The sequence below is a fragment of the Daucus carota genome, chromosome 5 (assembly GCF_001625215.2).
Source record: "Daucus carota subsp. sativus chromosome 5, DH1 v3.0, whole genome shotgun sequence".
Classification (NCBI taxonomy): Eukaryota; Viridiplantae; Streptophyta; class Magnoliopsida; order Apiales; family Apiaceae; genus Daucus; species Daucus carota.
The window spans coordinates 7344025-7365513 of record NC_030385.2 but is presented as its reverse complement, the minus strand read 5'-3'; the positions used below and the strand labels follow the sequence as shown (position 1 = coordinate 7365513).

General features: G+C 33.3%; 4 protein-coding genes across 5 annotated transcripts; 2 read left to right on the top strand and 2 right to left on the bottom strand.

Moving 5' to 3' along the window:
* Nucleotides 1-888: 888 nt before the first annotated feature.
* LOC108219823 (F-box/LRR-repeat protein 13-like) lies at nucleotides 889-4419 on the bottom strand. Of its 2 annotated transcripts, XM_017393353.1 has the most exons (4): nucleotides 4299-4419; nucleotides 3209-4061; nucleotides 2929-3075; nucleotides 889-1468 (listed from the first exon to the last, which is right to left on the bottom strand). In XM_017393353.1, exons 2-4 carry the CDS (start codon nucleotides 4058-4060, stop codon nucleotides 1187-1189), a joined length of 1281 nt encoding a protein of 426 aa, XP_017248842.1. In that variant the 5' UTR covers nucleotide 4061; nucleotides 4299-4419; the 3' UTR covers nucleotides 889-1186. The 2 variants fall into 2 exon arrangements, with proteins under 2 accessions (XP_017248842.1, XP_017248843.1); XM_017393354.1 differs by lacking the exon at nucleotides 2929-3075.
* A 3666-nt stretch (nucleotides 4420-8085) lies between these two features.
* Nucleotides 8086-9579, bottom strand: LOC108221259 (transcription factor MYB20). Its single transcript, XM_064093795.1, has 2 exons — nucleotides 9167-9579; nucleotides 8086-8743 (listed from the first exon to the last, which is right to left on the bottom strand). The coding sequence occupies exons 1-2, from the start codon at nucleotides 9430-9432 to the stop codon at nucleotides 8086-8088; spliced, it is 924 nt and encodes a 307-aa protein (XP_063949865.1). The 5' UTR covers nucleotides 9433-9579.
* A 6979-nt stretch (nucleotides 9580-16558) lies between these two features.
* On the top strand, nucleotides 16559-17698 carry LOC108221258 (uncharacterized). The gene has a single exon (XM_017395148.2). The coding sequence runs from the start codon at nucleotides 16747-16749 to the stop codon at nucleotides 17587-17589; it is 843 nt and encodes a 280-aa protein (XP_017250637.1). The 5' UTR covers nucleotides 16559-16746; the 3' UTR covers nucleotides 17590-17698.
* Nucleotides 17699-18568: 870 nt separating this feature from the next.
* Nucleotides 18569-19369, top strand: LOC108221257 (uncharacterized). The gene has a single exon (XM_017395147.1). It carries the CDS (start codon nucleotides 18569-18571, stop codon nucleotides 19367-19369), a length of 801 nt encoding a protein of 266 aa, XP_017250636.1.
* Nucleotides 19370-21489: the final 2120 nt, after the last annotated feature.

The following is a 21489-nucleotide window of genomic DNA, read 5'->3' as shown; positions in this document are numbered from 1 at the left end:
TTGGCTAAAAAAGCCGGAGCCTTTTTTTCTCAATTCCAAAGCCGGGAGTGAGAAGTTTCATTTCTTTACTTCTCTTATGTGCTTCTCACTTTTTTCCGTCGAAAAAAACGTTTTTCAATTTAATTTAACTTGTTACCAAATTATTTTAATTATTTTGTATTTCAATTATTTTGTGTCAAATTTTAATTATTTTGTATCAAGTTTTATTACTTTTAAAATATATTTCAATTATTTTGTATTTTAATTTGTAACCAAGTTTTATTTATTATCAATAAAAAATTAAAAAAAAAATTAAATATATATATTATAATACAAAACACTGCAAAAACTTATAAGTCAAATTATCCAAATACTCAAAAAACTTATAAGTTAAAGTTACCAAACTTTTTAACAACTTAAAAGTTTCACTTCTACTCCACTTTTTTTTTTTTGACAATGCAGGCTTATATGCCTCACAAATTAGTATCTGTTCTAATACTTTTCCGATGAGCCAGAGTCGAACCCGGGTCTCCCGGGACAACAGAGGATGAACCCACCACTTGGGCTATCCAATCGTGCTCTCTACTCCACTTTTTTAGTTTAAGCAAGAAGTCACTTCTTTTAAGTTTTTGTCCAAACGAACCCTATATGTTACGTTGATCGCAACTCACTCACTTAAACTTTTTCGCAACTCACTGACTTAAACTTTTGAAAATTCGAGAAGCATAAATGGACATCTGCTTGGAACCATAAAATTCAACATGGTTCACAGCAAGCTCAAAGTTCATGATTGCTATAAGCCTCTTCAAAACGAGTGCAATTTTTCTTCACTTCGTTCACCCCCATTTTTTAAAATCATGTTTACCACCATTTAGAATTGATGTATACATATACCCAACACTGCGTTCATGTCAGAATGTAATCTTGGGAAATTAATACCTTCAAATTTAGCGTTCAAGCCTTTACACGGTTATGTTCATACAAAAACCAAGCCTTACACCTTTCAGAGCATATTATCTGCAGAAAGGTTGGCCAAAATTATCATTCACCACGACCTGGACCTATATATAAGATACAGCCACGTCCACCCACCAAAAGTGGGGGAGCCTTAGAGTGACAGGCAAACGATAGGACTGTCCATAAACAATTATATGATGCTCTGACATCTGCTTCGAAAACAAGTATGCCCTCTAGTTCCTACTACAAATTACTTCCATATAATCTTTGAAGATGTGGATGCTCTTGGGATCTGCAATAGTTCTTGTAAAATCCTTAACTCTCCTTTAGGATCAACTGTGGTGTCCTTATAAAGTTCAATCCGTCTAAGCCACGGGGTAGATGCAAGCAAAAACTTTATTAACTGAAACTCGGCCTTTGAACCAACTATCCCATGCATTTCCACAACTTTAAGTTTGTCTAAAATCATATGCGCCGAGGACACCATAAAGTCCGGTGCCTCCATATTATCGCTGCTATTTACTCCATTTTCCTACATACAAGGTTTATATAAGAAATAAACAGGAAAAAATCAATTATAAAATTTGTGCAATCAGTGTATGTATGACATGGGATCGGGTACGTTTGCAGATGACTTTGGAGTATGAAGAAATGATGCAAAAAGATAAGCAAGCCAAGGACACTGAGGATGATGTGAAAGTCTCGGATAATGAAGGGGAAGGTGCCATGGTAGCTTTTTTTGCATGACACAAAGTAATGGGTCAGCGTTGAGAATGGAGCAAGAGATAGGTGCCAGTGGATCGTCTTGACTGTTTAGATGATCTATAAGTTCAGTTATTACTAGTTTAAGTATTATTATTTTAAAGTTTATTATTAGTTCATGCTTTTGTTTTGTTTGAAAAATTGGATATTAAGCCATTGATTGGCAATTTCCAAGTGTTTGATCATGGTTCTAAAGTCAAGTCCAAAAACGAAGATGAAAGGTTTGTTGGCTGTTGGTAGTAGGCAGCACTTGTTGCTGAACCTCGGGCCTCGGGGTCTAACACAAAAATTATGAGGGGTAGGCCCAAAATTAAGTTGCAAGGGCTTGGCCCAAAATTAAGTATTAATTTGCTTTTCAAAAAAAAAGAGACAAATTGAAGATATTTATAGTAAATCACCGTTTAAAAAATAAGTTATATCTTGTCCAAAGAGTTGAAAACTGTATATGAATGATAAAGCAGTTTCTAAAATTGACAAGTTCATTTTGACCAGCCAAGTGAGATAAGAAAACATGGGTAAATAAACTGACAAGACAAACTACACCAAAAAAAAAAAATGAAAATTATTCACAATAATGGACAACAGGAGAAAATTTCTGACATGATGTAATTATTAGATAGAAAGTACATACACCATATAGTTAAATTTTTAGTAGGAGATTCAAGCGAGAATAAAATAATTACAACATTTTAGAATCAACAAAACAAGAAAGCACTTCACTGGTTACAAAACAAACCAACGACTGGGCCACAAAGATGATACTTGTTAATGCACTTGTGAGCCATATACTTAAGGATGTATATTATAATTATTGCCAAACAATTTCAATGTGGGACATAGGGTTGCTAAAGGAATGGATATCATAAAAACAAAGATTTTCAGGATTAAGATGTCTAGTGTCATTTTTTATTAAAATGCAGAGGGGTTGTACAAATATATAATATAGTTGCCTTCTAGTTTCTTTATGAAGTTTCCAACGTTATTTAAATTTTTTTGATTTCCAAACCTATAGTCTGCAACTTCATTTAACTCATATATGAGCAATCTAAAAATTATACTATTTTAATTTTGGACTTTAATATTTGGCTCTCCTTTCACCACTATAGGAAGAGGAGCAATCTAGATTCCTGTTCAAGTTATGTCCCTCAGCAGTCATCAGAAATCTTAGAAAATATGTGCAAATGATCCATTTGATAAGTACCAAACAATAGTAATAGTGCTAGTTCTCACCAAGTTTATGTCAAGATGCAGTAAATTGGGCGAACACCTGATCAAGTACTGTACATGAACCAAATATTCAGATCTAACACGAACAAGGAACAACAGCCGTAATGTTGTTATAGGCCTCTCCAAAACAGTTGCACCCGGTTCCAAAGACTATTTATATGTATAGATACCCAGAAATAAATTAAAATGTGAGACACATTTGGCCAAATGATATTTCACGTGCACTAAACAAATTAGTTAAAGACAATGTCAGTTAATTAAAAATTCAAATTTTGTACATTACCTCGAGAAAAAAGTCATCAAGCACTAGAGCATTGATTCTAGGCATATTGGCAACTAGCTTGTTGAAACTGATGCGTTCATTCCTAGAATTAGACACTGCTTTCAACATAAGAGTTTCCACCTTTTGGATGCACTCAAACCATCCCAAATCAATTTCTTCACTGTATAGAATTACCAAGCGAGTGAGAACGTTGTTATTATCAAAATGACATCCCAAATGTTTGATCCCAGCACAACCTTCCAGCTCCAGTGTTTTAAGTTGAGTCCCAAATGACATGTCAGCAGTGATTACAATATCTTCAAGCTTAACACTAATCAGATTACAAAAGCCTCCAAATCTATGGGGTGGATTCAGTATACATTTTGTGAGATGCAAGTGAGTCAACTCCGAGCAGGAAAACAAATACAAGGGAATCTTGTAGGCAGTGAAAGGTTTATTAAAAAGCTCCAATTTCCTAACCGCATTTGAGATGTTTTTAATCCAAAAATCCACGTCTACACATTGATGAAGAGGCAAATCTCGAGGAATGAAGAGATGGAACTTTAAAATGGGGCCAGTGTGAACTAAAAGAATATTACTAATAGTTCTCGAAACTTGAGATACTTGAGCTAGTTTATCCTTTTTCGAAACTTTCTTAGAAACTAGTTGTTTAAAAAATAGCTCATCAAGAACCAGGTGTGGGTGCATCACCCAAACATCCCTCCATGTTTTCGAGAGGATACTCATTCTCGCTACATCGTGGACCGGCAAGTGTTTCAGGATGAGTTCAATTAAGCTTCGGGGTAAGTTGCCAAGTCTATCAACTGCTGCGGTTCCACAATTAGGTCGTTTTGTTTTGGTCTTACTAGCCATGCTATATTAAAAAGCAGAATACTCATCATTAAAAATTGATCATGCCATTAGAATTTATAAAGAGAAAACAGCAATGAGCTAAACAATAGTTAGATCTTTACACAAATTAACAAATTTAAGAAAAACGTGTAAAGGGGGAAATGGACGATTGATCCCAGACACATAATCAAGTTGAACAACTAAAAATAAAACAAAGAACTAGTTAATTTAACACAGAAGCATGTATTCAATTCGAAACCTGTATTCCGGAGAAAAAGGGGAAAGTGTATTAGGGTTTTGGAAGCGTGGTCCTTCTGCTCCTTATTTCCGAACCCAGGAAACTCGGTTTAATAGCTTGCTCCTCACTTCTTTTCATTTAACTAGATAAATATTACGGCTGGAATATAGTAGTATTATAGTAGTATTATATAATTCGTGTATTTTTAAATTTACTCAATCAATTATTAATTTGAAATCTCGTATCAACTACATCAATTGTTTAATTATTAATCGATAGACAATCCAATTTTTTTAGTAAATAAATTAAAATAAAATTTAAATTAACGATTAAAGAGTCATTATCAATGAAAAACTTGTTTGATACATTTAAAATAAGTGAGTGATTTGTTGAATATAAAATCGTACTTTTTATTCATTAATAATAATAAGATGGTCGTTAGGTGACCTCGCAATTGGTGTCGTGTTGTGTACTTTACGTGTCGTGTATCTGATGCACAAATACGAACATGACGCGAAATGAATTCGTATCCTGAAATCTAAACACGAACGCAACAAGAAAAAAAAAAGAAATAACATGACACGACAGTCAACTAAGTAGGGCCCGAGGCGCCCCCTGCGAATCCGTAAATCTGAGGACATGAAGTACACAAAATTTTTGTGTGCTTAAAAATATACGACACGAAGTGTATACGAAAAATACAGGAAATGAAATGTACACAAAAAATACACGACCCTAATATACACGAAAAATACATGAAATGAAAAAAAATAGAATATTAAATTACATTTTAATATTTTAAAATATATGTTTAATTAAATTTTACATATTATTTGATATTATATATATGTTATGTATAAAACCACTAATTATCTATGGGGTCTTACAATCAGTTGTCAGGACAAGTTATTTAACATACACTTCCAGAGCTGTCAGATTTATATTTTAAGGGTCCATATTAAAATTTCATTTTTTTTAGTATCCATTATAATTTTCCGCGGATATGGAAAGTTCTTATCCGCGGAAAATTTTCGCGGATAGAGACTTTCCCTATCCGCGGAAAATTATAACCGATACCTAAAAAAACAACTTTCAATCTAGACCTTTGAAATACAGATCTGATGGTAATGAAGTTGTGTGTTAGATAAAGCCTCCCTGACGATCAGTTGTCAGGGACCAAAACCCTTATATATGATAAATCATCTTATAGCTATTTATTATTAGTTATCTATTATTATAATCAATCAACTATATCGTGTATTTCGGGTCGTGTACCCGATGGATAAATTCAAAACGGATTGAAATTAAATCGTGTACTTTCGTTTTCATGTTCGTGTAATAAAAACGTAAATACAAACACGAAATTTTGGATCATTCAATCATGTCGTGTACGAAAGTGCCGGGTTTGGATAGAAGAGATAACTATCGTAGAAGCGAGACATGGACATGTTATTTATAAATTAATTTTTATATTATTTACTTGATTAATAATAAATAGCCTGATTCAGGTTTCTAATGTGAATAGCGAATTAATGTTATTTATATTTAAGAGTCACCTTAGAGCATACGAAGATGGCAATCATCCAATCAAATCACTAAATATTTGTAATATGTATAATTATAATTATATTCACACATGGAAATAAAAGTCTTTAACGAGAATGTAGTTTCAAGAAGATGATTTAAGTTCTTAAAAAAAAAAAGATGATTTAAGTTAACATACATCTTTAGTCGGCGATACAGTTACAGGGTCTGTTTGGAAATTCTGTTAAAAATTGTTGTGGTATTAGAAAAAGTGCTGGTATAAAAAGTGCTGTTGTAGAAAAAATGCTGTTGTAGAAATCAGATTATTGTTTGGTAATTTTTTTGATATTTGCTTATTTTGATTTATAATATAAAAATAATGATGTTTTTGGTGAGGTTTGTTAATAAAATCTCTAACAGCTTTCTGTAAAAGCTGAAAAACAGCTTTTTCCAAAAACATAGGAGGACCTGCTTTTTCTAAAAGCAGCTTTTCAGCTAAAAGCTGCTGTTCGGAAAAGCTGCTTTTAGATTTACCAAACAGTTTTTCACCTGCTTTTCAGCAAAAAGCTGTTGTTGCTGTCTGCAACAGCAACCCCACCGTAATCTCACATTTTAAATTTATTATCTGAGTAAAAAACTTAAGGTTGATAAAAAGGTTTATTAAAAAAGTGGAGAATGAAATCAAAGATTATTAAAAAAAAAGTATCAAAAAGAAATTATAAAAAAAATTTACGAAGAAAAAGAATATACAAAAAATAATGATAAAATATTAATGAGTCTAATCTCCTGTGATGAATATTTATAGGAAAATATGTTAAAAAGTTTAATGAGCATTTCTTCAGAACATGTGTTTAAAGATCTGAACACATAGTTTAATAATAAAATGATCGAAAAAATTGAAGAGAAACGAAAATTATATAATTTTTTTAATCAATCCTAATTAAGAATATAAATTTCATTTTTTCAAAAATAAAATAAAATATAAATTTCATTTTAATATCAAAAAAAAATATGAATTTCATTTCATTCTCTATTATATTTGTGCAACCTATATGTCTTAACCACCACCCCAGGACAGACGATTGTTTAGATTTCATTCAACCTGAAAATCCTACATAATTGGACACGTATCCTTCTCTTACTTTTCTTCTGCTTTCAAGGCCGCCTTTTTCTTTATTGCGCAGGCACTCTGTTTCTCATGCTTGCTACACTAAGATAATGAATAAATGAAGTAGCCGCCTGTATAATACTGTACAACATTCCAACTGAATGAACATCTCCACGATATTTATCAATTTTTGTCTCAATATTTTGACAACATATCCCAGCCAGAATTAAAAAAAGCGAAAGAAGAAAGTCTAATTAGGAATGCTACAAGACAGAAGCTCATGCCAGATGAAAACAAGCAAATATTTCAACCAGAGTAGACTTGTGTGAGTGTGACAGTGCAGATCTCTGAGTGCATTAGAACATCTCTAACAGAGGTTACTGATGCTTACATGCATGGTATCGCTTTCTTCATTAACAATCTACTCGAGTTATATGATTTCTGGTCGACTTCGGATCAAGCTAAAATCACTTAATATTAAATAAAACTGAAAATTAAAGTTATTAGAAATGAAATTCTAATTTCGGATCATTTCGGGTCTATATCGTGTCAATCGGATGATTTTCAGGTCACTTTCGAGTTTTGTCTCAGTAAATTAGGTTGCGGGCTCGGGTCGGGTTTGGGTAGTGTCTGATATTGCCACGCTGGTCAAGAGACTCTCTAGCAAAGTTGCCATTATTTGACCATTTCAGTGTATTTGGATAAGGACATGCTATTTTCCAAAATGTATAAAGTGAGTTTATAAATATATTTACATATTTCATTATATATAAATGGAAAAACTATATGAATATTTTATTGAAGTATATTATTGGATATTATTGCAAAATATTTTATGTATAACGATATGTTTTACAATTCAAAATATATCTAATGTTCAAATCTCCTATAACGTACTCTTGACGATTTTATATGATGTTTAAGAAGTCATTTGATGTGTTAGAATAACAGTCAGTAAGATTATGATGTTGTCAAATTTTTTTTAACAAAAGGATCAAATTCAAATTATTTTTAAAGTTAAAGAACTCGAAATGAAATATTTTATTATGAAACCTAGACAAGAAAAGCCAGGCGAATTATCAGAGTCAAAACAGAGTCTAACTGACTCTAAAATTATTTGTAGTACTTCACTAGAGGCTAGCTTGTACTTGAAACATTTTTCATTCAAGACTTTTCTTAAGCAGTGGCAGGGTCCGGAAGAGACTGAACAATTTCATGATCAATATTGTCAATATCAAAATCATTAATCAACCAATCCCAATCAGCGAAATCATCGTCATAGGGGACACCCATGGGTTCCACGTAATTCTTGCTGTTATCATCACTCTGCCAATCCTCAAAAGATGGTAAAAACCTCAAGTCTTCAAGTATTGAGTTGATATCGGACATAGAGAGCGTTACTGCACTTGTATCAGAAAAAGTGGTCGAAGAACAAGAAGATTGTTGATCAGAACTAGAAACACAAAATTCATGGGGTATGCTCCATGGGACTTCAGGGACAGAAAAGCCATTGCTAGTGTCCATTGCTACTTGTTCTTTGTCCAGACGATAATCATCAGTGTTACTGATAATGGACTCCTCTAATGATGAAATCCCATCACAATTTTCTTGACCTTTATCTTGCTCTTGCATTTCTTCTCTACTCTTTTGTGCTTCCTTTTGAGATAGAGCGTCATGATCCTGATAATTACCATTAGGAGGGCCAGCAAGAATTGGTTTGTGAGTGACAGGATCAATCCCCATCTTGCTTAACTTTTTCTTGATGTAAGTATGCCACAAATTCTTGATCTCATTATCAGTTCTTCCAGGCATATGAGACGCGATCCTAGACCATCTGTGGATACGTTTGACATGCTGTGAGACATAATGATTAATAAAACAGGCAACACATATGTTTTGTTTGGTTGCGGAGAATGGAATGACCAAAAATAAACGAAAATAGTAGAGATAGGAGGAAAGTTTTGAAAAAAATTATGTGAGTGCAAAATTGTTATGATGAGATTTGAGGAAAAAATGAATATAAGAAGGAATGGAGATTTCTTCTCAAATTGAGGTGTGATCTCTAGCATAGGGTGTAAGAAACAGAATGGAAGAATGAATGAAATTTATAAGAATTTGCCCACAACATAATATAAAATTCATTCCATTCCTTCCATATTCATTCACCCCAGTCGAACAAGACAGTGATGTCATAAAATGTGATTGATTTGTAAGATGCAATATTGAAGAAGTAAGTGATACGCAGGATTTAACATACCTGTTGCCAAGCTGAGCATGAAGGTCAATAATAAGCTTCTCTTCATATTCGGATAAAAGGCCTCTCTTCAAATCCGGTCTCAGATAATTAGTCCATCTCAGCCTGCAACTCTTGCCACACCTAAGGAGCCCTGCATTTTTAGGAACTTCTCTCCAGCAGCATTGGGGGTGGTTGGCGAGAACAAAGTCGACGAGCTTCTTGTCCTCTTCGGCGGTCCATGGCCCCTTGTTCAATCCAACTTTATCACAGCATGGTCTCCGTCCCATTCGTTGTTGGAGATGATGATCAGAGAGAATTATTATGGCCGGCTAACTACTTAGAGACCAGCACCCCGGACACACACATATATATAATGTTAGAGGCATGCAGGCTTGCTCCATATTATATATTATATATGCACAGTACAAATTCCATTTCCGTCAAACTTATTCATTTTTATATACCATGTGCTCTACAAGAAAAGGCTGCCTGACATCGCTTCATATTCTTTTTACTACATCTGAAGTAAGGGAATCACAGCGTGATGAAAAAAAAAATTAAGGGGCGGTTTTCGCTTGACTTGGAAAAATGATCTATTAGTCTATTATTTGAAACAAAGAAGAAAATTATAATAATAAATATTTGAGTTTTTGATTAAAAAATTTAAAATTATCGCTTCTCCTTCTTTATTATCACGACAAGAAAATTAGCTAAAGATGACCAATAAAAGCAAACACGAATAAAAGTCACCGGAATAGGTCCTTTTTAATATAAATTCAAACTCTCTAATTACGGTCGCTTTTTAATTGGTAGCTTTTGTACGTGGTAGCTTTTAAATACAAAAGCGACCAACATGTTTACGCGGTCGTTTTGCTTTTTCTGAGTACTTGGCGAGAAAATACCCGCTGAACAACGTGAAAAATGTTTAGACAAAAGCGACCGGGTTCGGTGAAATACAAGAACGACATGGAATTTAGCCATTTTTCTTGTAGTGACTTTATAAACATTTATTTGGTTTGCTAGGCTAATTTTCTTGGAACCAAATCTCAAAAATATTATTAATTTCAAATTTGTAAAGGCAATTTTAATTTCATATTGATTATTATTCTAGTGATCACTTATTTGTTGAAATTTTTTTGTAACAAGTGTCAGCTTCAAAATCCGTAATTTCGCAAATAATTTAACTTCCAACGGTATATATCTGAAGATTATATAAATAAGTAACATACAAAATTTTGTTCAAATATATATGAGTCTTGTCAAGATAAATCATAAATAATTAGGATATCAAATATATATCGTTAGATTGCGAGAAATACTATGATATCACATAAAAAAAAATGCATACATGCCCATCTTATATTTATAGGACTGTAATCAAATTTACCATTTTGATGAACGATAATTGATATTGAAATAATTATAAAAATATCTATAATTTCAATGATCAAAGATTTTCTAGCTACCTTCATTTCCTATACACTTATTCTTTTGCTTTTTAATTTGCTAAATGATATAAAATTCTTTTTCACTAATAGTTAGACACCGGAAAGGATTTTAGCATCTGAGCTCCGATATTTTTGTTAAAGAAAATAAGAGAAAGATTTTTGTTAAATTACAAATGGAAGAGACTTACTTGATTTTCAGACAATAAAAATACATATATTGTCAAATGCCACCTTGTATACAAGATCAGGAGTCATCACTAGTAAGAGTGGAGTGGAGTTAACTATATCTGATTAAGATGACACCTTTTTTAATTTTATATAGCACCCGTAGACAAATCCTTTCTGCAGATTCATTCAACCATGCAGGAAGTACAGAGCACATAATTCCACAAGTGTCTATATTTCCACAAGTACCGTCTATATTTGAAGTACTTTTCTTTTACTTTTAAGCTAGGCGGCGTTTCTTCATCGCATGCTCTGTTCTAAAAGTCGCTGATTAATCACGATTAATCACGAATTAATCTCGGTTTCGAAACTCACCGAACTGATTAAATTTTCGATTAATCACCGATTAACCTGATTAATATCCGATCAATTCAATTAATTCTCGATTAATCTTTATTCCGTGACTTTCCCGATTAAGTCCGATTTCCGCTTTTTACAACACTGATCGCATGTACTAAAGTATTTAAAATTTAACGCTTGCAGCACAAACTGTGATACTGATGTAGGCTTGTAGCCGTCGCTATAATACAACGTTCCAACAGAATCAATGGGGCCGTTTGGGCAAGCTTAAAAGAAGTAACTTCTTGCTTAAACTAGAGAAGTGGAGCAGAAGTGAGAAGTAAATAAGTTAATAAAGTGTTTGAAAAAGAAGCAGAAGCTGTGAGTGAGAAACTAGCATTCTCAGCTTCTTAAAAGTGCTTCTACTTCTTTACACAAACGGGTCAAGAGAAGCAGAAGCTAGAAGCAGCTTCTGCTTCTCTTAAACAAACAGGGCCAATATCTCCAGGATAGTTATCAAGTTCGTCTCAATAATTGCAAATACATTTTCGAGAATAAGTAAAAGAAAGGAAGTCCAACTAGGAACGCTACAAGACAGGAGCACATGCCAGAAAAAGAAAAGACAAAGGACAAATGTTATTCGACCAGTGTAGACTTGTGTAAGCCGCTGGTGCCGAGTAGGGTCTTTTGCTGTCATTCGAATGATAAACGCATTTCCAGTACTCATGCATGCATATATGTCTGCAGTCTGCAGGATTGTGGTGTGCTGGTTATAGCTGTGAGCAGTGGCGGATACAGGATGTAGATTATGGTGTGTCACATTTTTAACATATGTCGATGAAATTAAGAAAAAACTTGATTTATAGATAATATCAAATTATATCTAACAAAATTCACAATGACATTTTATCGAACAGCTTATAGTCTCTGTTTTTTCTTTTTCAAATTGCGATTTCTAAAAAATCTGAAACTATGAGTATAATAGAGGAGAATTTTGGAGATGAATCATATCATGAAATTGAAGATTTAGAGTGAAAAAATCAGTCGATGACTCATGACTCGATGGAGATGCCTGGTATTTGACAGAGGGAGGAAAGAGCTGTATCACTGTGTCCGTTTAAATTTAAACAGGATGCCAAATGTATTATGTATTATGCATTATGCATGAGTAGTTCAGTACCCTGCCTGTACCCACTACCCACCTAACATATAACTAAAAAAAATATTTAAAAAAATGGTAGGTCACGTGACCTCCCATTAGCAATGCTCCATCCGCCACTGGCTGTGAGCATGTGACTAGTTTTGTGGAATTTCTAGACATTAAATTCTGCTAATAATACAAAAATTGCCGTAATATCTACTGTAATAAGGATATAAACTAAAAAGCTGGAATTTCATTGATATCCAAACAAAATATCACTAAATCTTCCCACGACCCCATCCCCACCTCTATCTTCTCCGACTCTACCTCCATTTCCGGAGGATCCATATCCATCATGGAAAGCACATATACCTAGCTATTGGCCAAACACCAGCTCATAATACAGCCAGCTAGGCCATCTCTAAAATCCCAAAATTTATATTAGTATATAATGTATACACGCAGAGCTGTAATTCGAGTCGGGCGGCTCGTAAGCTCGCCCGACTCGAACTCGTTTAAATGGGCTCGACTCGACTCGACTCGTTAAAGAGCCGAGTTCGGGCAAAGATTTCGGCTCGTTCCAACTCGACTCGACTCGTGAAATTAAACGAGCCGAGTTCGGGCAGAGGTTTGGGGTCGATTAAGTGTAAAATTACATGAGCTGGCTCGCTCGACTCGTTAAAACTGGCTCGTTTAGCTAAACGAGCTGGCTCGACTCGACTCGTGAAATTAACCGAGTCGAGTTCGGACAAAGATTTAGGCTCGATTAGTTAATCGAGCCGGCTCGGCTCGACTCAATTAAACTTGGTTCGGCTTAGGCTCGACTTGAAATTCGCCCGGCTCGGCTCGAATTAAAGCTTTATATACACGTAAATATATATAAGCAAAATAATTAAATTAGCTTCATGATACTAAAAGAAAAATAAAACAAAAGTAGAATTATCATTTTCAAGAGATCCCGAAAATTTATCTTCTAGATGTACATATGCAAAAAAATAATTAGATTTATGATATTAAAAAAAAACTAAAAGAAAAATTAGAATTGATATCTAAATCTCTGTAAAAACATTTGAAAATTTCTGTGGGATCAACCTTTTTAAAAAAATAATAATTAAAATATTAATATTAGTAGTATTGGTCATGTTTTGTTTTTGTGCTAACTTAATAAATGCTTTGATTTTAATCTCTAACCTAAAACATAATTTTTAACTATCAAAACTAAAAAGAAACGGTAGAGATTTTATTATACTCTTCCTTAAGTTCATTTGCTATTAAATTTTATTTTAATAACACACTTTAATATAATTTTAAATAAATATGCAATTATCGATATATGCAAGTTATTTATATTATACACACATCACATTACACATATATATTAATTTATAATGTTAATGTAACTTCTCATGTCTCGATCAGTTAAAGTCTAAACACTCTAAATATTTATTTAGATATCATCTATACTCTATACCTTCTCCGTCCATTACCCCATTCTTTGCGGAAGATATTACTTCTGAATATTATCTTGTAATATTTATATTATTGATATAACGATTGATATTATTGATATAATGATTGAGTATCATCGCTCTCGCTGCCAACCTCGGGTTGTGGTGCCTAAAACCACAACCCCACCTTGTTGAACCTCAACCACTCACCGCCCCCGACGTATCCCAACCACAAAATCTTCTGTATATGCACATATACAAATATGAGGTTATCACCAATTCTGGAAGGTTTTTACCAATTTTTACAACACAAATCACTAAAGTGATTATCACTAAATTATACTCATTTTTAATTTTTTTTTAAGAGTTGTTTTGTAATGAATCACTATTTATATGTATATATTTATAAGAAGCAATATAAAAAGTTCACTTATTATCCATTTCCTTTTGAATATACTCATATTTCGAAACCTTTTAAGAATAACATATTTTTGTAATATAAAAACTGCACCGGCTACTTATATCCATCATGTATATCAATTAAATATAAATTAATCTCACTAATCTACACATTGTTTTATAGAATTATGTTACAGAGAGGATTATTAGGTAGAGAATATATTTTTATTAATTTCATGTTCAACAATAATATAAAAGATTGGGGCGGGACCAAGGAATACAAATCTCTTAATATAAAATATAAAAATAGTTTTTTACTAAAGCTCAAAAATTTGACTCAAGTATTACGAATTTCGATGAGAGTAGCTAAATTACTATAAAAGGCGACTGGGACGTATGGAAAAGAGGGAAACAAGGAATGTGACGTCAATATCAAGTTTAAGAACTAGTAGTCATATATCTGATGTCAATTTAAAGTTTTCAACAACTACAAATCATTATACTGCTAGTTTTCAATAACTAGTACTCCCTCTGTCCCATTTTAACTGATGTTTGACTTTCTAGCACGTATATTAAGATGTAAAAAAATAATATCTACACTTAATAAAATAATTCAATTCTTATATCAAATAAAAGTTTAGGTTCTGAACTTTTATTTGATATAAATTTTATAAGAAATTATTATGTTTAGATGTTATTTTTTTAACATCTTAAAATACGTGTAAAAAAGTCAAAAGCAGTTAAAATGGGACGGAGGGAGTAGTTATTGTTAAGCCTCATAGTAGAAGTTGAGGAAGTCATTATACTGCTATTCCAATCCGTTTTTCATAGGTCCTTCCTGCTAGGAAACATTAAACCAAAAGAGATGGTCTCTGGTTTTCAAGTCATCTAAATGCAAAAGTGTGTACAGTGTCAATCAAGAAAGGAGCAGTGAAGCAGGGCCCGCTCAAGAAATTTTGTGGCCTTAGGCGGAAACCTCAAAATGAGGCCTAATCAAAAATTTAAATATTATATTACTAATATAAATATTTTTTTAATATTTAAATATTATAATATAAAACTCAGAAGTAATTTTATTTTTTTTTTGCAAAAACTGGACATCATCGGTGTAACGTGACTTGTGCATAACATAAATAACCTATATACATTGATAGTTTTATATTATTTAATATTATAATAAAAGTATTTGTGTTATTAAAATTAAAATTTAAAAAATAATTAAACAGAAGAGAGACTGAAAAAATTATAATAGAATCTCTAACATTTTTTTTTATTTTTGACAACTAAAATTTATATTCACAAGAACCAAGTTACATTCCAATAAAAAAAATTATTTACATATTTATTATTAGTTAGGATTCAAATCAAGTATTTATTAAGTTAGCAAAAAAAAATGACTAAAACTATCAATATTAATATTTTAATTATCATTCTTTTAAAAAAAATTATCACACAGTATTTTTCAATTTTTTTACCAGATTTAGATATTAATTCTAGTTTTTTTAAAAAAATTCTTTTAATACCATGAAACCAATTTCTTTTTACATATATAAATATACCTCAATGTATACGTACTAATTTCATTTTGGGGCCTATTGTAAGATAATTCGAATATTTTTTTTTGATTCTTTTAAATCATGAAGCTAGTTTATTTATTTTTGTACATATATACCTACATAAATACATACCAATAAAAATTTTGGGGCCTTCTCAACACGGGGCTTTAGGCGATTGCCTAACTCGCCTTCATTACGAGCCGGCCCTGCAGTGAAGTTCAGAATATGCAAATCAATACTGAAGCAAAATAAACATGCAATCTAATATCTTGAGGATTCATGCAGCAACAAAGTGTTTAATGGCACTAGACATGAATATGCAACAATGTGCGAAATCACACTAGAGTCTCTATTATCTATTTCTTTAACCAATAGTTTCTATTATCTATTTCTTTAACCAATAGTTTCTTAATTATAATTATCAAGCTCAGACAACTTCTTTCCTTTGTTGACAACATAATCGATGATTCTGTACACGACTAAGAGTAGATGGATAGATGTATCAGAATGAAAAAGGGAATGTATATGATGAGAAGAAGTTCAGTATAATATCCAGACTCATTAGATTCTTCTGGCAATAATCATGAAATATCTAAAGGTTCTTTCTTTCTTGTTTGATCATCCCCCAGAGGAAAAAAAACAAAAAAAAAAAACAATATCAGTGATTAAATGCAGATACCTCTAGAAGGCATAGAGAAAATATTAATGAATGAAAAATGTCTTGACATAGTGTTGGAATTTTTAATTTGAAATTGTGACCAAGTGTATAACAGATCAAAGGACATGCTGCAATAATTTACTATCTTGTCTGTTTTTCCTTTACAGAAACTTAGCAGAAAGACACACCAGTCTGGCCTCTTGTATCTGATATTAATTTACATGCAGCCAAGGTTCTTCTTGTCCTTAGACAATCTACTATTATTAAGATCCGCAAATCCTGAATTTTAGCAAATTCCGGTGTCAAACACATGAATGAAACAAAGTTACAACATTAATATTCCTTCTGTCTCCCTTCTCCTATATATATTAGGTATCCACATGAGAGGTCTACCAAATCAAACCTGAGTTTAGCATTTCATTGGCATCTATTCCTCCTCCAACGAAAATGGCTTCAACAACTAAAGTTAGTGTTCATTCTCGTTCCATTAGCTTCCCATCCAGATCTCATCCTTTTACTGTTAGTGTTGAGGAGCACCTGTGCAGATTAAGGACCCTAGAAGAGACAACCTCTTCATCAACAACTAAATGCAACAAATTATCCACGCTTATAGACTTGTACGAGTGTGTAGAAGATTTGCTTCAATTGCCAGCTGCAAAGCAAGATTACTTGAGCTGTGCAGAGGATATTCTTTGCGGATCTATTAGGTTATTGGATTTGTGCAGCACCTCAAAAGATTCTCTCTCACTAATGAGATCCTCCGTTCAACAATTTGAGTCATCTATAAGAAGAAGAGAATCTGATATATCAAGCAAAACTGGAAGCTATTTGATCTGTAAGAAGAAAGTGAAGAAAATGATCTCCAAGTGCTTTACCAGTTCTAAGAAGTCGAAAATTAACAAAAGCACTGAGACTCCAGCTATTGTTGGCCTTCTGAGGGAAGTTGAAGAAGTCAGCATCAGAGTATTCGAGTCCATATTTTCCTCCATCTGTCCTGCAAAGGTAACATCAAACAGATGGTCTTTGGTTTTCAAGTCAACACAATCCAAACGTGTACATTGTGAAGGGGACATAGAAGAAAATATCAACCAAATTCAAAAGATGGATATGATTTTAGAAGCTCTGAACAAGAAATCAAGCAAAGCAAATGATATCTTGGGAACTCAAGAGGTCTTAAAATGCCTGATGGCAATGGACATGAACATGCAAGAATGTGAAGAAAAATTAGACTTACTAGTCCGATCATTGATCAAGACACGAGTGTCCATACTCAATGTTCTCAACCACTAGTCCTTTTTTGGATAGACTATTGCTACATCCCCGATTTTTTGTGAGGGATGAGTTTTTGTTGATGATTGTACAGAAACTGTATATGTTTACATTCAAATCAAAGTTAAAAGATTACAGACAACAATTCTATATTAATTTTCAAGTCATCTTATATGGTTCTCTATACAGAAGCCTTCTGAAAACGGAAGCAAAGCATAAAAGATATTATATATGTAATTATGGGTACAGACATTTGGCATAACCATATGCAAATCATATATGCAATGAATCTGTATCAGACTGTTTGCACATGGATGTTAATCAACTACTTAAATAGGACCTAAAATGGTGTAAAGATTCTTAATGCTCCGATCTGCCCTACAAAATATAAAAGATATGATCAAGATGTTATGGCATGAAATCCTGTCCTGCCTTGTCTCTGGTTATGGAGCATGGTACTTGTGGGAGTTGTTATTTTGTTATTTTATATGTGAAACTTGATGTAAACTAGATAATTTCCGATGAACGTGATCTTTAAATACGGATCACAGCCCTTGATAACTAAGTTCAGGCTGCCAAGATTCCTTATGTCTGCAACCACCATACTATCATTGAAATATGCAAGTTTCAAATTGCATGATCTTTTCAATTTTCCTGAGATAAATAATGCATACTAGTGCTGTCCGTGTCTGAAAGACTTTAGCAATGCACTCGTGGATGATTATATTAAGAAGATGAACTGATTGAGCTGTCTGTAGTCTAGATCACTTCAATCTTGTTGACATCCTGAATTTTAATGTACTCTCTGTGTCCAGCTCATGGAAGGCCAATACAGTAATGCCAATATGATTCCTTTTGTCTCCTCTTCATTATATAAAAGGTGCTCAAGGCAAAGGTTAGATCAAACCAATCTGAAAGCTATAACATCTCATTGAGTTTCTCTCTTTCTTTCTTCAAAAAAACTTGAAAGCTAGCCTTTCCTACAATCCTCATAAAAAATATGACTCATTCTCGTTCAATCAGTTTACCGTCCAGACCTCATCCTTCAGCCGCAGATGTAGAGGAGCAGTTGTGTAGACTGAGGTCATCAGATGAAACATCCACTTCAACGCTATGCAATAAACTAAGTGGACTAAAATACTTGTATGAATGTGTGGATGACTATCTTCAATTGCCAATGAGGCATTCCAGCGATTCTGAAGAAGCTCTTGGTGCATCTATCAGGCTGCTGGATTTGTGCAACTTAACTAAAGAAGCATTCTCCCAAATGAGAGCTTCTGTGCAAGATCTTGAGTCATCTCTTCGAAGAAGAGAAGCTGATGTATCAAGCAAAATTGGAAGCTACTTGATCTGTATGAAAAAGGTCAACAAAATGGTTTCCAAGTGCCTTGCTAGTTTCAAGAAGTCTCAAAATAAAAAATGCCATGAGACTTCTGCTACTGTGAGCCTGCTAAGAGAGGTCGAAGAAGTCAGTATAACGATGTTCGAGTCCCTTTTCTCATCAGTATTTCCAGCAAAGGAAACATCAAAGCAAAACCGGTGGTCATTGGTTTTCAAGTCAAAACAATCCAAGCGTGTACACGAAGTCAGTGAAGGCAAAGTTGAGGAAATGCAAATGGATATTGAAGCAATATACAAGCAGAAAATCAACATGGAGTCTGATTTCTCAAGAATCCAAGGAGCACAAAAGTGTTTGATGGCACTTGACAAGAACATGCAACAATGTGAGGAGGATCTAGAATGTCTTTACAGATCTTTGATAAAGACTAGAGTCTCTATTCTCAATGTGCTTAACCAATAGTTTCTAGTGAACTGAATATTTAGGCTACAATAGCATCCTTTACATTTTTTTACAAGGATTCTATACAGTACATCATGTATATAGGTATTACAGTTGAAGTGATAATATATGCTGAGAAAAATTCCAAAACCATATACAGGCTCATTTTATATCCTTGCTTTTGTTATTCTTGTTCATTTCTCCATCGCGAACAAATTAGAAAGACAAGGAGGAAAATTCTTCCGCTATTCTCCTAACATTTTCATTTTTTTGGTTACCTATATGATAATTACTGTTTATCGCCTTTTTATAAGATGTTGTTCAGCTTATCTGTCAACATATGGATATCGCTTTTGAAGCTCTAAACAAGAAATCGAGCAAAGCAAATGATATCTTGGGAGCTCAAGAGGTCTTAAAATTAAATAGCTTGTGCATTGCAATCAGTTAGTTCTCTGCATCGCCTTCTATAAAAAGAAGCAAAGCATGAAGACATTATCTTAATATAGTTATATTCTTCTAATTTTCTGAATGTCCTGCAGCAAAAACATCACGACGTTCACCAATTTCAAGTCAACAGAATTAGACATGGATAAGATAACAAGCAAGTACTTCAGTCAATGTATATGACTTTGGAAGCTATATACAAGAAATCAAACAAGGATTTGAGATTCCTGGAAGTTCAGAAAATGTTGAATATACAAGGTCTGCAATTAACAAAAAAAATGATAATAATTATAAGAATGTAGCAGATTTACTAGTGCTGACCTTTTAAGCAATATCTGATACAGAACACATCATGAAGTCTTTTTTGGGGCGCATGGTACACGTTTAAATTAAATAGGATTGCACATTGATATAAATCTTCATACAAATTATTACTTTTTTTTACTATAAATTGATAGTTTTATCACATAATCAAAACATATAATTCGATTAAAAAGATGATAGTTTAATGACTTAATAGCAAGTTTTCAGAGTTGGATGACACACATGCAATTTAACAATATCTAAGCTATTAAACAGTCACTTCATCTTTCCGCATCACTTTTTATTTGATTTTTAATAATTTTTAACGGTATAATCCTAATTCAAAATTTTATGTAGTTTAGTTATTCGACTGCCAGCTCTTTGAGTTAGATGACCTGCCTGCAAATCGGGCTCGAGGTTCCTCTACTCATGAAGCATGCATGTTACCAATCCCACCTTCCAAATGGGAGTGCCTCCTAGACACCTAGCATCAGCTGAATCATCATCTGAATATATTATTGATGTGAACTTAGTGTTGAATTGCTGATAAACGGGACTTTCATTTGTGAATCCCTGTGACTGTTTTTAAATAATTTTTGACAGCCTGCCAAGGTTCCATCTGTCCCCCAGACAGTATATTATGATTGAGATATGAACAATTTTTAAATATATAATCCCCTCGTGGATGATAATATAGACCGCAGACCATGCTGTAATTGATACTGCTGTAGATGCAAGAGTTTTAGCAATTCACTCGTGTTTGATTATTTAATAGATCTTGCTAGATTCAAGTAGAAACATATGTGAAACATGTCTGGAGTTTCAGCAAAGTTGGCGCTCAAGCACATGAAATGCACTTCAATAGGTTCCTTTTGTTTATAAAAGGTGCCAAAGGCAAAGGTAAGATGTAGAGGAGCATCAGTTTGGCTTGTATGAGTCACTTCAATTTCCAAAGATGCATTCCGCGATGCTGAAGATGTTCTTGGCGCATCTGTAAGGTTCTTAAATATGTACAACACAACTACAGAATTGCATTTTTTTTCAAATGAGAGCTTCTGTGCAAGAGAAGAGAAGCTGATGTACCAAGAAAAATTGAAAGCTACTTGATCTGTATTGAAAGTTTTTGTTAGTTCTAAGAAATCTCAGACTGAGAAAAGCAATGAGACTTCTGTTATTTAGAACCTCCTAAGAGAAGTTGAACAAGTCAGTCTGACATTCAGTCTTTTCTGCTGCGAAGGAAACATGAAAACAAAACCGATGGTCAATGGTAGTCAAGACAGCGCATGCACATGGAGCCAGTGAACACAGATGCAATGAAGCTCATAAAATGCAAATAGATTTGGAAGTTGCGTACAAGCAGAAAATTAACATCCAAACTGATTTCACCAGGATGC